At 37.7% G+C, this 17199-nt stretch overlaps 3 protein-coding genes across 5 annotated transcripts; 2 read left to right on the forward strand and 1 right to left on the reverse strand.

The window, feature by feature from the left end:
- The first annotated feature begins 208 nt into the window (after positions 1-208).
- LOC130944489 (probable LRR receptor-like serine/threonine-protein kinase At4g36180) lies at positions 209-3654 on the forward strand. The gene has a single exon (XM_057872827.1). It carries the CDS (start codon positions 209-211, stop codon positions 3635-3637), a length of 3429 nt encoding a protein of 1142 aa, XP_057728810.1. The 3' UTR covers positions 3638-3654.
- A 2198-nt stretch (positions 3655-5852) lies between these two features.
- On the reverse strand, positions 5853-9305 carry LOC130945242 (probable 1-acylglycerol-3-phosphate O-acyltransferase). Of its 2 annotated transcripts, XM_057873974.1 has the most exons (10): positions 9078-9305; positions 8838-8996; positions 8255-8491; positions 7896-7942; positions 7639-7757; positions 7372-7532; positions 7017-7126; positions 6825-6924; positions 6273-6396; positions 5853-6193 (listed from the first exon to the last, which is right to left on the reverse strand). In XM_057873974.1, the coding sequence occupies exons 2-10, from the start codon at positions 8975-8977 to the stop codon at positions 6068-6070; spliced, it is 1164 nt and encodes a 387-aa protein (XP_057729957.1). In that variant the 5' UTR covers positions 8978-8996; positions 9078-9305; the 3' UTR covers positions 5853-6067. The 2 variants fall into 2 exon arrangements, with proteins under 2 accessions (XP_057729957.1, XP_057729956.1); XM_057873973.1 differs by having other exon boundaries at positions 8838-9273.
- A 365-nt stretch (positions 9306-9670) lies between these two features.
- On the forward strand, positions 9671-16352 carry LOC130946337 (protein DECREASED SIZE EXCLUSION LIMIT 1). 2 transcript variants are annotated; one of them, XM_057875034.1, is made up of 14 exons: positions 9671-10418; positions 12804-12934; positions 13002-13064; positions 13143-13214; positions 13300-13356; positions 13527-13675; positions 14074-14132; positions 14217-14307; positions 14647-14713; positions 15066-15148; positions 15232-15323; positions 15632-15738; positions 15942-16005; positions 16115-16352. In XM_057875034.1, the coding sequence occupies exons 2-14, from the start codon at positions 12825-12827 to the stop codon at positions 16211-16213; spliced, it is 1113 nt and encodes a 370-aa protein (XP_057731017.1). In that variant the 5' UTR covers positions 9671-10418; positions 12804-12824; the 3' UTR covers positions 16214-16352. The 2 variants fall into 2 exon arrangements, with proteins under 2 accessions (XP_057731017.1, XP_057731018.1); XM_057875035.1 differs by lacking the exon at positions 13002-13064.
- Positions 16353-17199: the final 847 nt, after the last annotated feature.

Here is a 17199-nt window from a genome sequence, read left to right on the forward strand (position 1 = left end):
ATTAAACCGAAGCAAGGTGAAAAAGATAAAAGAGAAAAGAGCGCACACACTGATATTGTGGTTTGTGGGGAACAGGGGACAAAAATGCAATTAGCAACGCTCCCAAAATAATAATAAAAGAAATAAAAAATACAAGAGACGCCAGTCTCAGACCTTAGCACTGTATTTTGCTACTGAGTTGCCAGCTCCCACATTGTTCTTCCTTCCAATGGCACTAACAACGGCTACATTCCTCATCTTCACGGCTGTGGCGTACTTCACCACAATAACCATCACCTTAACGTGCGCCCAACAAACTAGGAGCACAGTAACCATCGCCGAGATCGAGGCCTTAACGGCGTTTAAGATGAACCTCCGGGATCCAATGGGCTCCCTTGACGGCTGGGACCCTTCAACGCCGTCAGCGCCGTGCGACTGGCGTGGCGTCCTCTGTTACAATCACCGAGTCTTCGACCTACGCTTACCACGTCTCGAACTCGGTGGCCAACTCACTAACTCGCTCTCCAAACTCACTCAGCTCAGGAGGCTCAGCCTCCACTCCAACAACCTCAACGGTCCTATCCCTCACTCCCTCTCCGACTGTCTCCTCCTCCGCGCAGTCTACCTCCACAACAACTCCCTCTCCGGCCACCTCCCTCCGCCGCTCCTCAACCTCACCAACCTCCAGGTACTTAACCTCGCCCACAACCTTCTCTCCGGAACACTCATCGGCGACATAACGGACTCCCTCCGGTACCTCGACTTGTCATCCAACACATTCTCCGGCGACATTCCGGCGAACTTCTCCTCCAAATCTCAGCTCCAGCTAATCAACTTGTCCTACAATGGCTTCTCCGGCGGGATTCCGGTCACCATCGGAGCTCTAAAGAAGCTCGAGTATCTCTGGCTTGATTCCAACAACTTGCATGGGACCTTACCTTCAGCTCTCGCAAACTGCACCAACCTCGTCCACGTCAGCGCCGAGAAGAATGCCATCGGAGGGTTAATCCCTTCAACAATGGGGACGATGCCGAAGCTTCAGGTTCTGTCCCTTTCAACGAATAACCTTTCAGGTTCGGTCCCCACTTCGTTGTTGTGCGGTTCTTCGTCCCTTCGAATCGTTAAGCTTGGCTTTAATTTTCTCACGGGAGTTTCCGAGCCGCAAAGTACAAAGAACTGCGTCATCAACAGCGTCTTGGAAGTTTTTGACATTCAACAGAATCACGTTGTTCACGCTGAGTTTCCTTCTTGGTTAACTAGTGCCACGTCACTGAAAGTTCTAGATCTCTCTGGAAACTCGTTTTCGGGCACTCTACCTTCGGATATCGGAAACCTCTTCATGCTGGAGGAACTAAGAGTGGCGAATAATTCTTTACACGGAGAAGTTCCGAGCGGCATTGTGAATTGTAGGTTTTTAAGGGTTCTTGATCTTCAGGGGAACCGATTCTCTGGCTCTATTCCTTCATTTCTTGCCGAACTTGATAACTTGAAGATGCTATCACTCGCTGGAAACGTGTTCACCGGTTTTATTCCCGCCAGTTATGGGACACTCTCTGCGCTTGAGACTTTGAATTTAAGCAATAATAATCTGACTGGCACTGTGCCCCCTGAGATAATGCATTTAGGGAATGTGAGTGCTCTGAATCTCAGCAACAACAGATTCTCCAGTCAAGTTTTACCTGATATCATTGGGGAGTTGAAAGCTTTGGAGATTCTTAATTTAAGTCAATGTGGATTCTACGGAAAGGTTCCTGCTACGCTAGGAAGCTTGATGAAGCTAACTGTGTTGGATTTGAGCAAGCAGAACCTTTCAGGTGAATTGCCAATTGAACTATTTGGTCTGCCAAGTTTGCAAGTTGTTGCGTTTCAAGAGAATCAATTGAGTGGTTCTGTTCCCGAGGGTTTCAGCAGCATTGTTAGTCTTCAGTATCTTAATCTCACTCATAATGCATTCTTTGGGGAAATTCCACCAACCTATGGATTCCTGGATTCCTTGAGTGTTCTCTCTCTGTCTCACAACAGCATTTCAGGTTCAATACCTCCTGAGATTGGTGATTGTTCTCAACTTCAAGTGTTGGAGCTGCATTCAAATCGTTTGGATGGTAACATTCCGGATGATATCTCGCTCCTTTCACATTTGAAGGAGCTTAATTTGGGACACAATAGATTGAAGGGTGATATACCAAATGAAATATCACAATGTTCTGCTCTGATTTCACTCTTGTTGGATGATAATCAATTCACAGGTCATATACCAGAATCCCTGGCCAAATTATCAAACTTGTCCTCATTGGATCTCTCCTCGAATCAATTGAATGGAGAAATTCCAGTTAGCCTCTCTCAAATTAATGGTTTGAAGAATCTAAATCTGTCCAACAATGAACTTGAGGGTGAGATTCCACAAATGCTTGGTTCAAGATTCAATGACCCTTCCGTGTTTGCATTGAACCAAAACTTATGCGGCAAGCCTCTGCATAGAGAATGCGCAAACGTAAGAAGGAGAAAGAGGAGAAGACTAATAATCTTCATAGGCGTGGCTGTGGCTGGACTAATCATTTTGGCACTGTGTTGTTGCGGCTACGTTTACAGCCTCTGGAGATGGAGAAACAAGCTCCGGCAAGGGGTAACCGGAGAGAAGAAAAGAAGCCCCACAAGCACAAGCACGGGAGAAAGAGGCAGAGGAAGCGGTGAAAATGGAGGACCAAAGCTAGTAATGTTCAACAACAAAATCACATATGCGGAGACATTGGAAGCAACAAGAAACTTTGATGAGGAGAATGTGCTGAGCAGAGGGAGACACGGTCTTGTCTTCAAAGCTTCCTATCAAGACGGCATGGTCCTCTCCATTCGCCGCCTCACTGACGGATCCATCAACGAGGCCACGTTTCGCAAAGAAGCAGAGTCACTAGGAAAAGTAAAGCACCGAAATTTAACTGTTCTTCGTGGATACTACGCAGGAGCACCAGATGTGAGGCTCCTTGTGTATGATTACATGCCAAACGGGAACTTAGGAACATTGCTTCAAGAAGCTTCGCAACAAGACGGACATGTGCTGAATTGGCCAATGCGGCACCTCATTGCACTGGGCATTGCTCGAGGGCTAAGTTTCTTGCACTCGGTGCCAATTGTTCATGGTGATGTGAAGCCTCAAAATGTTCTCTTTGATGCAGATTTCGAGGCCCATTTGTCCGAATTCGGGTTAGAGAGATTAACCATAGCAGGAGCAGCAGCAGCAGAAGCTTCATCGTCTTCAACCCCAGTTGGTAGCTTAGGTTATGTGTCACCGGAAGCAGCATTAACGGGGCAAGCAACGAAAGAAGCAGATGTATACAGCTTTGGGATCGTGTTGTTGGAGATTCTGACTGGGAAGAAACCAGTGATGTTTACGCAAGATGAGGACATAGTGAAGTGGGTGAAGAAGCAGTTACAAAGGGGTCAGATTTCGGAGTTGTTGGAACCTGGTTTGCTTGAGATTGATCCTGAATCTTCCGAGTGGGAAGAGTTCTTGTTGGGTATAAAGGTGGCTCTGTTGTGCACATCACCTGACCCTCTTGATCGCCCTTCCATGCCTGACATTGTTTTCATGCTAGAAGGTTGTCGCGTCGGACCCGATATACCTTCCTCCGCCGATCCTACAACACTGCCTTCCCCTGCATGATTCTTTTTTAATTATCCAATCAAATCTAATCATTATTCTCGTTAATTGTTGTTGTAGAAATTTGCTTTGTAGTTTCTAATCATTCTTTTTTCTTTGTTGTTCGGTTACTATGATTACGATAGTAGTTAATTTTTATCCGCATGTTGACTTATGGTCAAAGCGGGAGAGAGCCTTATCCCGCCAAAAGGAGAAGCTATTTTGTATCAAAATATTATTTGAACACTAAAATTAGTCTCTAAAATTAATTAGTAATATATTTATGTTTAATTAGTCCCAGATTAATTAGTAATATATATGTAATTTAATTTAATTTTAATATGTATTATATTTTAATATATAATTTATTTTGCTGGTTGATTCTGATATATATATATATATATATATATATATATATATATATATATATATATATATATATATATATATATATATATATATATATATATATATCGATTTTGTATTGTTGTCGTGGAATTGGAGAAAGCTATGTTGACACGTGTCAATCTGGGAAGCTATTGGAAAGTAACCGTTAATCTAACATGGAGCTTGGCATAATATGGAACAGAAACAGACAAATACTCATCAAAACTGGCGAATGGGACCTCTCAGTTTGTCCAAATCAGATTTTGTTTTTCACTTATTAATTTATTGGTATGATTTTGATTTATTATGGAAAATAATATATACAGAAAACCTTGTCCAGTGCAGGCAGTCAGTAACCGTTAATTCCTTTTTTTTATTTATTTTGTGAAAATTCTGGTTCTAAGTAAGAAGTAATTTTCTTATTTTCTAGGTAGCAGCCAGCCAGGAAAAACCTGATTAAATATTGTTTAAAAAATGCTATTGAATATTGATAAAGAAACACAGGAATGTGTATACCAAAATTATTTATTAAAATTAATCATCAGTATAAAATATATAATAAAATATAAATACTATTAAAAATAAATTAAATTATACATATATTTATATATAAATATATTAATAACTGATTTTAACAGCTAATTTTAATATACAAATAATAATTTTGTAAAATTTTATATTTGGATTCTGAACCTTTTTTAATTATAAATATATTTATTGAAATATCAGTGTATCCGATGCCTCTCAAATTCTTCCTGTACTAAATACTTATATAGAGATAGAGTATTTTTCGCTATTTTCTCTGCGAACCGGTACCACCAACACTTTATATGTGTAATTTTGCCATTTGATATTTGATATTTCACCAACGATCACAAGAATACCATTCAATTCATGTGTTGGAAAAAAAAAATAGCATAAAAGGGACGACGTCCACGTGAGAAAAAAAAAATTGTAACGTATAAAAAAAATTATACAAAGAGGGAAAAAATATTCTGTGAAAAATGAAAAAATGTGTGGAAGAATAAAGAGGATTGTGTGATTTTGATAGGGGTAGGGCTAGGTTGCACGTGGACCCTAGTGCATAATAGCAGTCATATAATTTTGTGAAGAAATTTTATGTTAGCACGAAAGATATATGCATGTCCACTGTCACAGGCAAAGTCACGGGACCAATAAAATGAAGAATCCAATTCAAGTCACTGACAGATTCGGGTTGTAAACGACAACAGCAACATGTTGTAATTAAAATTAAAATGAATGAATAGTGGGTGGTGCAGGTGCATGCAGGGTGCATGGCATGGCAATGGCCCTGCCCAACAAAAACTAACAGAACTGCGTTAATGTGCTCTTGTGAATTCCTCCTTCCTCCTTTTGTTTTCAGGCAGGAAACACCAAACGTCTGATAAAATAATGGCCCACAACTTCAAACCCGGAATTTATTAGCTCATGACATTTTGCAGACTCTACGTATTTAGTTAAGTGTATTGAAAGATTGATAGATTTGTAACCAAAGAAAAGAAGAGTAATATTGATGGGTCGTTGTCACTCTTAACTTCAATTAATGACAGCTTACGTAAGATATGATGGCAAAGACTAAACTGAAAACTGGAAAGTGTAGGGAACCAAGCACATTTCATTGTTTTTTTCCCCTCCTCTTACAAGCTTATGTTTGATCTTCAAAAATAATTGCAACAGTGCTCCTCTCTTGAACTCGTTTCCTTAGTTAGGAGAAACTCCTTAAATAGGAACTAATGTATTGGATCGCGGAAGCATTATGCTAGTTTAGAATACTTAAAAGTTCATAACCCAATTTATGGATGTTGCAACTCTTGGAATTATTTTGGTTCAATCAATATAATATATGCTTTAAATTGTAAAAGAATAGATCTCTCAACACCTCTGTTTGCGTGGTTGAATTGTTTAAATAATAATCATCTATAAAGAATAACAAAGTTTATCCTAATTTTGCTTTGACAGAACAAATTTACCACATCCACCACATGCATTGGTCCTGTGAATACAACGAAATAAATAATATAGACACGATTGGCACAAAATTGTACTCTATGCAGAGGTTAGCCCTTCAGGAAGAGATTCATTGTCTGTATTAGGTCTAAGAAATTTTCGACAAGCATAAAGCACAGCAGAATGGAAACCACTTGGGTTGTCAATGAACACAAAGTGCCCTCCCTGTAACAAGTAACTATTTTTGTTAATGCCCAACAGTATCATTGAAAAATAGCTTTCAGAAAAATGGAGAATGTTATACCTGGGGGACCCTAATGATTTCACATGGAACCTTCATATCCTTGCGAGCTTCTTGGGCCCCTTCATAATTCATCCAGTCGTCAAAACCATATATGAATGTGGTGGGTACTTTCCACTCTGAGGCACTGTAACACCAAAGAACTCCAGTTAAAGCATTACCCTTAAGCCTAGTGCACACTAAAACAGGACTTCGCATTTGAACCTAAGATAAATACTCAATAAGACCTTCATTTAAGGCCATAATCATACGCATTATTCTTAGAAAGTTTGGAAATTTACCAACAAATTATCTTGATAATGTCAATAAAAAAAGTAGACTTTGCTTCTTATCCCATTTACTCTTTCTTTTCTTCTTTTATGTTTTGTTTTCCCCCTTAGTGTTGTCACAGTGCAAATGTGTTTTTCTTGATGAAACGTATTAGATATATACAATTCATTAGATGCAATTACACACAACCCCCACAGGCAAGCCAGCAGCTTTATCATTTCTAAATATATAGCCAGCTAAAGATGAATAATAAATTATAAACAGGGAGGAGAATGATCATAAAACCTGTGAAAGAGGGGGATCCTAGGAAATGCACCAAATTTAAAAATGTACTTTAAGCACAGCTCCCCACTAGCTTTGGCCGCTGATACATGGTACATATAATCTATAATAGAGAGGAAAATGGAAATTAGAGTTTAGTCTTATGTGAATTACTTCTAAACCAGATCCACATATCAATGTGTTATCTTGCCATACCTGTGAGCAATCTTGATTCCTCTTCAGTCAGTATTTCCCCTTGTGCGCGCGTACCAAACCTCATACCTGTATATCGGCGGACCATATTAGGACCCCAAGGACCTAAACCTCTGCCACAAGAACAGGAATAATATTCTTAAAAAAAGAAGCAACTAAATAAAATAAAAAATGATTAACATATGAAACAAAAACAAGTATTTAAATCAAGGTGTTCCATATCCATACTGCATAATCCCCGAATGTATATGAAGAGAACATAAACTCCTTACAATTAGAGAGCTCCGAGATTTAATAAAGCATGGCAAAGCAACCTAAACTTCCTAAAAGAAAATGTTATGGAACAAAGTGGTTTCACCTGACAATTTTTAGAGGCGTAAAATTAGATTCCCATAGATGGTTCATAACTGCTCCTTTCCACGTTGCTCGGAACTTCATAATGAACTCAGCCTTTGGATCTGATTCTGATGTAAATCCAGCGGGTCCCACCAGAATCAATTGCTTTACATGCTCAGGGTGCTATATAAAAATTTTTGAAACAGACATTAGCAAAGTTAAATAAAGAAGTAAAAAAAAAAGAGACATGACTATGTAGCATTTAAATAAAATGTGGGAAGGGATTCACCTTGAGTGCATATTTGGCAGCAACATAACCACCAAAAGAATGTCCAAGCAGTATAAAATTGCTCAGATTTTTGGCTTTCCTCCATTCTTCAAAAGAATCTATGAACCATGTCTCAGTTTCTGTAGTATCAGCAACAAATCATAAGTTGGTGTTCCATTAACTTTTAAGATAAGTAACTAAGTAAAACCTTTCAATTCCAAATTAACCACAAAATTGCATTTTATCTAGTGACAATATACACATAATACTTAACTAACCTTCAGTGCTCCTACATGTAAAATCAGGTCTGCTTGATCCACCCCAGCTACAATAAACAGATGCAAGACAGCGAGTAAGGGAAAAGTTGTAAACCTCACTTTGACTCTTCCTCTATCCTCAAAATGTATAAAATAAAAATAAGAACAGGTAATAATAGATAATGAAAATAACACCATCACCGTTTCATGTCGTTTTTGCTTAACAAATAGGGTGCAATGTAAAATGCTAAATTAACTGAATTAAGCAGTCTATATTCAATTAGAAATCTATTTTTACATCACAATGGAGCATGAGACCAGGCAAAGCAAGAAATAACTCAGAAATGTAGTTTTAGACCATTAAAAAAAGTCAAACTCACCCAAGTTGATCAACAGCAATGACTCTGAAATGATTTGCAAGAGCATCGAAATTGCGAAAAAAGAAACCCTGGGAAGCTGCATATCCATGGACCATTACAAGCGTAGGGGAGTCATCTTTACTATCAAACGTAATAGTGTTAAGAAACCGTGGCTCGTCGCTTGATGAACGGAACCATCTAACTTTAGAGCCAGGAGGACCAGAGCCAATATTAACATGTTCTTGAACAAAGGGAGTCCTGCCAATCAAAATAAAAATGTAACTTTAATGTGTGAATCAGACAGAAAATTTCATACCAGATATATGCTAAGTCAAACAAAAGTCCAAAGGAGCATAAATTTAAAGATAGCATCTTCATCTAATGAAAAACAGTTCAGCAATGATTGTCATTTCACCTGAAAATTGATCATGATTTTCAATAAAGTTTGATGGTGCATATTGATATGGTCGTAACTCATAAATCAGAAGTCATAACAAATATGGATAAAAATACTTCTAAACCAAATTAGTTGATTGAAATTTAGGGTTCGGAATTAGGAGCGTAAAAATAATGAAAGAGGGGAAATATGGATAAAAATACTAACTTGACGAGAGAAAGGAGTCGCTTCTCGGCAGCGATGATGTGTTCCGTTGAAGTCGGAATCCAACGGAGAAGAGAAGGCCACAACCGTCTTGTTTTGGGAGGATACACTGCGACGTCGTTCTTGCTATTCTCTCCGGCCATTTTTGCAGACCAACAGAGCCTAATTGTGTGTTTTAACGAATTAAGAAGTAAGAATCTCCTCAGTCTCTGTTCGAAGCAAGGTAAGGTCGATGATTGATACCTTCGGTTTCAAAATTGATTAAATAATGTCAAAGAGTGCAAAGCAATTAGCGGATGATTACGCTCCACGCAATGAGGAAAATATTTTGAATAGTCTGTCTACAAATTATTTAGCAACTTAGCACTTAGCAGCAACTGGAACGAGCCTTGTATGAATCTTCCCTTTTCAAAAGGGAAGGCAACAGAAGACTTTTGGGGAGCGTCAAACATGCTTATTGCTTAACAACTGCTGCTGCTTACGCGCGCAGTGACGCACATTCATGCAGAATATGAACCTAATCTATTCCCTGCCGGTCAATATCGGCTATTATTCTTAAAATAAATAAATAAATAAATAAATAAGAAATAATAAATATAATATAAAATATAATTAGATAACTCAAATACTAATATTTACTAAAATTATTATATTAATATATTTAATAAAAATAAAGTATATAAGAGAATAATAGTATGAAGAGAAAGAATATTATGAGAGAGAAAATCTATTGTTTTTATTGATTGTATCATATACATAAGATTATAAAGCCTTATTTATAGCTTTACAAATTCAGTTTTTATTAAAATTGGTCTTATATAATAATTTTTATTCTCTCTCTTAAAAACTTTAGCAGCTCAATTTTATAAATGGGCATTCAATTTTTTCTTATCACAACACATTTCTCAAAGGTTCAAGATTCTGGAAACAGGTTCGAACCGGAACCGGTGTCTGCAGCGGTTCGGGTAATGGAAAAACCGCCTACCAAAAATTGGTCTTAAATCGGACAGGAACCAGTCGGTCGAACCGAACCAAAGTCTGACCAGTTTTTGAAGAAAAGCTTTATACGGCACCGTTTTACACCAATCAGGGGAAAAAAAAAACAAAAAGCCCTAACCCACTCTCCCAGCCCGGCAGTCCCCAGTTCCCTCAGCTCTCTGGCCTCTCTCTCAAGTCTCAACTCTAGAAGACCTCCATCTCTGAAGGCAGCAGAGGAAGTTGCAACCTCCATCTTGTCGCCGTTCTTCAACCTGTCCAGCCACCGACGCCGTCCGTGTTGCTCCAACGTCGTCGCAACGCCTCTATTCCGGCTGTTTTGACGAGCTTCCCTTCTGTTTCGCCATGCTTCCGCCGCCGTTACGCCGTGCTTCCGCCGCCGTCCAGCCTCTGTTCCGCCGCGCTCCAACCCTCGTCTTCTAGCCTCTGTTCAGCTTCGGTTCCGTCCCGTGGTCCAGCCTCTGCTCAGACGCCGTTCCGCCGCTGTTCAGCCTCCGTTCCGCCGCTGTTCAGCCATCTCCGTTGAGTTATAAAGCTCCAGCTCCCTCTCCCTCCTCTGTTGATTTTCAGAACGTGTGAAAGTCTCAGGTAAGCTCCAGCTCCCTCTCGTTCCTCTCTTGATTTTCAGTTATTGTTTAGTTGGTTGTTGCTTTAATTTGGTTGCTATTCCAGTTCTTGTTTTGTTGTTGGTTTGCTGGATTAACTTGTTTGATTATAACTTGTTTTGATTATTACCTTGTTTTGTTATATTCTTGATCTTATTAACTTGTTAATTTGATAAATTGTTTTTGTGGTGTTCTTAACATTTTGATAACTTCTTAATTTGATAAATTATTTTTTATCTTAATCTTATTATTGTTGTTTTGATCTTAGTTTATGTTGTTGATCTTAATTCATTGTTTTTGTCATTGGATTTCTTTATATTGTTTTGATCTTAGTATTAGTTTGGATGATATTTTAAAATTTATATTAGACTATACTTATGTTTTAAAATATTAAACTAACGAAATGACTATGAAAGATGAGTTCTCTTAGACAAAAATATCCAATTGTTAAATATAAACTTAACTGTTAAAAATCCGCTAAAATTCCCTTTTTTATCATCTTCAACCTTTTAACTCCTCCACTCTTCTGATTCCTTCAGCCTCTTCCACCACCATGAAAGATGAATTCTCAATCCGTGCTTTTTTCTTCCTCCTTCAAGCTATGCCTCTCCCAACCAAAGATTTTTAGAGCTTCCCTCCCAACTCTGATCATGACCACTATGACGATTGAACCCAGTTTCAAAAATTACTCTCAACAACCCATAAACCCAAAATCATCATGGAAATCCTCATCCTATGAATTTCTCTTGCCAGAACTAGAGACTATACTCTATAAAAGTTCAAACCCACCGTCCTCTAAATCAATGCACATCTTCAATATCCACAAATTTCACAACCTCAATCACCGCAATCAAAACATTGGGCTCCCAAGTTCAATAAATCCCATGTTTAGCTTATTAGTGATTAATCAACCTGCAGAACTTTTTCACTCTTAATCTAGTCTTATCATTTTTCAGTAAAAACCAAAGAAATAACACAAGTTGAAAACAATTGAAAAATACAAACTTTCAGCCACCCCATTACCAAAATCAATGGAATAATCTGAACAAGCATAACCCCAACCAATGGAACCCTAAGAATCAAAGTTGTCCGCGCGTTCCCCATTTCCAGTGCCAACGTCTCTGACTGGTCGCTGAATGGTGTCTCTGCCGGTTCGTGTGTGAAAATTTCGAAGTGTTGTCTGAGATTCTCACCGGCGGCAGCCACTCTCCCTTCCCACAAGAGGCAACCTTGTTGTCCAGCCATACCATGTCGAACATCTCGCTCGCCTTGTCCATAGCTTGATGTAGTTCCTCCTCTACTCCAAAAGCTTTGACGAGTCTGCAATCCCGAAGACTACGTGGTAGAGTTGTGTTTGGTCAGCGGTGGTTTGCCAAGATTTGCAACAAGTGAGGGCGGATGTGGGTGTGGGTGTGGGTGAGAGTGGAGAAGGGAGGCTCGTGATAGTTAGAGAAAAGAAAGTGGGATTCTAAAACAATGCAATTTGAATATTGAATGTGGTTCAACCAAAAAAATAAAAGGAGAAAAGGAGTAATGGTAGTGGAAGAGATTGAAGGAATGAGATGAGTGGAGGAATTAAAAGGTTGAAGATGATTAAAAAAGGGTAATTTGGAAATTTTAGAGGATTTTTAACATAATTAACTTTAAATTTAACAATTGAGTATTTTGTCCAACAGAACTCATCTTTCATGGTCATTTTGTTAGTTTAATTTTTTCTTGTTTAATTTTGCCACCACAAATTTTTTATGGTTAGAAATGGTTATATATATTTTATGAGGAAGTATAGGAAGCTAATGGAATATTTGTACAATGTGTATAATGGAGGTTTAGAAATGTCTGATTCAGTATTAGAGATATAACCAGTAGTGTTATCTTTTTCCCATCAGCTAAAGCTTTTAGGATGAGTGTTATCATGACATGGTATCAGAGCTTTAGATTAGAAAGGTCAAGAATCAGTTTAAGTTTTTGGGATGAGTAGTTTCTGAATAGTATAGGTGATGTTCATTTGTTAACTCATACAGCCCATTGTACACATTGGACAAATATTCCATTAACTCTCTAACAGGACTCATATTTTATTTATTATTTTAGTATAAAACGATTATTTCGATTGAATTATGGTGTAAATAATTAGTAATTAGAGCGGTTATTATTACATCACAAACTCGAGCTGTATTTGATCTTTCTCTATAAACAGTTAAACACACACTAAAATGGGTTGTGTTTATGCTTTTCTTGCTGTTGGGTTAGACTTTGGGCCCAATGTATCTCAGACCCAATTCCAAATAAAAATTAGTTACTTCCAACAGTACTTTTTCAGTTTTTCCCATGACCATATCTCTTTTCTTTTTGTTATATCTTTTCACAGCAAATACATCCCAGTGGCAGAATGAGCAAGAAGGCGACAGCAGCACCTGATCCGGTGGCGGTGCTACGGGGTCACCGTGCTTCCGTGACGGACATTTGTTTTCATCCCTCTGATCGCATTCTCTTCTCTGGGTAGCTATTTATTCATCCACTCCTTAGTTAACTTGAGTGGCTTCAGCTGAAGATGTTGTTGTTGCAGTTCTGTTGACGGTGAAGTTCGCATTTGGGATACCCTTCAGCATCGAACTCTCTCTTCTTCTTGGTATTCTATCAATCTTTACAAATCATTACTATGTACATCTCTAATTCTGATTCTGGGTTATTTTTGTATGTATTGCAGGATACACAGTGCTGCCCACGGGATTGTTGCTGTCGCCACTAGTGCTTCCCTTGGAACCAATAAATTCGTTAGGTGCTCTTCCTCATTGAAACTCTTTCTGTTGCTTCATAGGAATTCATTTCATTCATTCATATGATTTTGTATGCTATGCATGTAGCCAGGGTAGGGATGGAACTGTTAAAGTTTGGGACTTTGTTCATGCTGCTTTGTCTAGGTACTCAACTCACTCACCTTTATTTTCAAATATCCCTCTTTTCTCTTCTCTTTTCCCTTTTTTTTTTTATCAAAATTCATAGGGCTATAGCTTTTTCCGAAATGGTAATATAAGGCTACACAGATGTTCCTGAACAATCACTTCGTGTTACTATTTTTTGGCATTTTCAGGAGTCCACTGCTTACCATCAAGACCAACACTTATCACTTTTGCAAGCTTTCCACTGTCAAGAATCCTAAATGTTTCCCTACAAAAGAACTAGGGCGACGATCTCATATAGAAATTCTTGACGATAGAAGTTCTTCTCAAAGTTTCGAAGGTATGCAAGTATTTGTCTATAATGAATCTTTGATAAATTTGGTGATGCTTTTGCCACTCTGGACCTATTGTTGGAATTTCTACTATCCTTTTACAATACCAGAACCCTAGAACATTAACACATTGAGCTGTGACTTCATTTCTGCTCTAATAAATCAAATTCAAATTCGATTAGATTTGGATTTATTTATTTACTTTCATTTTGAACAATTTCCTGTGTCCTTTAACTTATTCAAAAAGACTTTGGAGATGCTTCCTTGATGAACCAAATTCCTTGTCTTTAGATTCGGGCTCTTTCATTTCCTTTTGTGTTCTCCTAAATGTTTTTCACATTACTTAAATAAACTGTATATTTTATATGTAACATACTAACATTGAAGAAACCTCATTACGTCACAGAAAATATGTATGCTGACGGGCTACAGTATGTGGCTTTAGCAGGGGAGAACCCGTCTGAGGTTTGTATGTCTTCCTCATATATGTATTACTTTCATTTCCCAAAGTACGGACTTTGATGATCATTGGATTTTCACTCTTTGAAGGTCGAAATTTGGGATCTCAAATCAGCTGAAAGATTTGTACGACTCCCTTCAAGCAACCCTAGTAGCTCTTCAGTTTGCAACAAAGACAGAGGTTAGTTTTTGGCCTATATGATTTTTGTGGTTCATCTTTCTGCCATCAATTTTGTAAACACATATTTCTCAGGCTAGATTGTGCTGTAATATAATTATGATTTTCAATATATGATTCAAGTAAGATGCCCATTAAACTTTGGCATTTTACTAGAGGAAAGTAGACAAGCGCTAAACTTTTCATCATTGTTTACGTTTTCTCCTGCTAGTGTGCTGTTGCATCCTTTATTTCCATCAATTTTTGCATATAATTGGTAGTTAAGCCCTTACAGTATTTCTTATGCTTTGCTCTCTCTTTTTTATTCTCATTTTGGATATTAAAACAAACTTTTCTTCTCAGGGATGTGCATGGCACTTCAATTGTTTTTACCATCTGAATCACAGGGATCTCTAAATGTCTTGGCCGGGTATACTCTTGATGCTCTTTCTTCTCTCCCTCTCTGGTTGCATGTGTGTGGTTCTGTCACTAAGTTGTTGGGACTATGTTGAATTCAACGATTAATATTTTTGTGTCAAATGTCAATCTCTTACAGATTTAGTTTCCCAGTCCCTGCTGGACTTCTGTTTATGAGATGGCGTTTAAATTTATGTATTGTTCAAAGCTATGATTTCAAATTGTTATGATCATTGAACCAATGTTGTTTTGCTTTAGAACTCTGGAAATTTAAACATCGGATTTCAATTTCTAATTTGCCAAAAATCCAAGTTAACTCCTTTGAAATTGACAACCATCTCATACTTGTATTCCAAATGTTCTAGTTATGAGGATGGCTCCATGCTTTGGTGGGATGTACGAAATCCTGGAGTTCCAGTAACCGCTGTAAAGCTCCATTCTGAACCAGGTACTTAATTCAGTGTCCTTGTACTCTTCTCTCCTTTGAATTTCGTTTAACAAATTTTAGTTAATAACTGGTCAATTTTTCAGTTTTGAGCATCTGTATTGATGGGTCATGCAGTGGGGGCATCTCAGGAGCTGCGGATGACAAGATTGTAATGTATAGCTTGGACCACTCTTCGGTAAATTCATTCATTTTTTTTATATTTTCTTCTTCTGCTGAAACACATGTTCTACAATCAATTATTATAAGTAAGCTACTTGTAAGTATTAAGTAGCAATACAATGAAATATGGATTTGCTGTTAATGTGATGGTATGTGTGATCAGTACAAATATCAGAGTAACTATAATTCGGTCAAGCGGAAATGTAATATTAGAAATGAGATGATGAGATGACACTTCACATGATTGTATTCTATGGTTATTTTCTATGCACTTTCAGTTAGTCTTTCTTTTTCTTATTTATTTATGTATCATTTTGATTTAAGGGTATATGTGTAATCAAGAAAGAAATCAATTTGGAGCGACCTGGCATATCAGGCACTTCAATTCGTGCTGATGAAAAAATTGCTGCAACTGCCGGTTGGGACCACAGGTTTTGAATTCATTTACTCTTTTCTTTAACTTGATCTATAATTTTACTTGTCTTGATATTATTTAAACTCCTCCATGCTCCGAAAATTATTCCATTTTAGTTACAAGCTAAGGATGATTTATAATAATTTGTTTGCCACATTACTAATCCATATTTTTAATAAAACAATGCTGTTTAATATGTCTTTGATCACTTATTGGCAGAGTAAGGATATATAATTACCGCAAAGGAAATGCTTTAGCAATACTGAAGTATCACCATGCAACGGTATGTCATTGTTGTTTGTTACATTATATATCTGATGCAGATTAGACTATATTTTATTTATTTATTTAACATGCATTTTTTTTATTTGCATGAAATGTCAATGGTGCAGTGCAATGCTGTAACTTACTCATATGATTGTAAGCTTATGGCCTCTGCCTCCGAAGACACAACGGTGGGGCTTTGGGAATTATATCCTCCTCGAACATGAAATAATTTTTATGAATCTATTCGATGCCTGTAATTATATCATGTGAATGAATGAGTGAATGCTATCTTAGTAATTTCATTACTATTCTCCACTTATTTATGTTGATAACGTGGACAATAAAAATCAATTATTAATTTAATCACTATGTATTTATGTATATTTATATATGTTGTTTTACATATTCTCAATATGTATTCTATATTTAACATATATTAGGGTGAACATCGAGCCTAGTTCTTGTCCATTCTAAATTAGGACAAGGCGATTTTTGTCAAAACAAGACATCCATGAAGGCCCTTGTCCGTCTCTAAAGTGAGCCATTTTGGCCCCTCCATTGTATCCCTTGACTAAAATTGATGGAAAGGTCCTATGTGGTAGTTATTGGCGTTGATGTGGACATTTATTTAGAGTGAAGTGTCATGTTGAATTAGGAAGAACGGACAGGGGTTGATTTGTCCCTCTGCCTCCTCCAAACATGTTGAATTCTAGTGTTGAATTCTAGTGAGAGTATTGGAGCTTGGAGGAAGAAGAGATGGGTCTTCCCAAAATGCTATTGCAGATTTCATGCTATTCTATTTTGTTGCCCTTACTTCAAGATATATATATATATATATTCATGGTATTAATGTTTTGGTTGGTTCAATTCTGTACTCACTATTAGTCTTACAAAGTTAACTTAAATTGTAGACTGTAGAAGTTTATTGCTCATTCTTTGCATAGTTAGATGTATAGTTATCAGAACTGGATCGGACCGATAGGTTCGACCGAAAAATCGATAGTCTAGTCGGTTCGGTTGATGCTGTGGACCGAACATGCAATTGACTAGGTCAACGGTGGTAAAATTCGTTAAAAACCGGCCGATTCGTGTCTGAACCGTTGTTGACCCGTGTGAATCTACGGATGCACTCGCAGGCCACAAACCACCGTAGGTGCTCCGCTGTCCCGAAATTGGTAAAAAGCATTACCAAAGGGTTTGGACAGGGAAC

Source organism: Arachis stenosperma, chromosome 8, assembly GCF_014773155.1.
Source record: "Arachis stenosperma cultivar V10309 chromosome 8, arast.V10309.gnm1.PFL2, whole genome shotgun sequence".
Taxonomy (NCBI): Eukaryota; Viridiplantae; Streptophyta; class Magnoliopsida; order Fabales; family Fabaceae; genus Arachis; species Arachis stenosperma.

Coding starts and splice junctions, on each gene's coding strand:
- LOC130946337 (XM_057875034.1), top strand. CDS start 12,825: ATGAGCAAGAAGGCGACAGCAGCACCTGATCCGGTGGCGGTGCTACGG. Junction 14,714..15,065: donor TCTCTAAATGTCTTGGCCGG/GTATACTCTTGA, acceptor CAAATGTTCTAG/TTATGAGGATGGCTCCATGC. Junction 15,149..15,231: donor AAAGCTCCATTCTGAACCAG/GTACTTAATTCA, acceptor TCAATTTTTCAG/TTTTGAGCATCTGTATTGAT.
- LOC130944489 (XM_057872827.1), top strand. CDS start 209: ATGGCACTAACAACGGCTACATTCCTCATCTTCACGGCTGTGGCGTAC.
- LOC130945242 (XM_057873974.1), bottom strand. CDS start 8,977: ATGGCCGGAGAGAATAGCAAGAACGACGTCGCAGTGTATCCTCCCAAA. Junction 8,492..8,837: donor CGACTCCTTTCTCTCGTCAA/GTTAGTATTTTT, acceptor TTTGATTGGCAG/GACTCCCTTTGTTCAAGAAC. Junction 6,925..7,016: donor GGAATCAAGATTGCTCACAG/GTATGGCAAGAT, acceptor TCTCTATTATAG/ATTATATGTACCATGTATCA.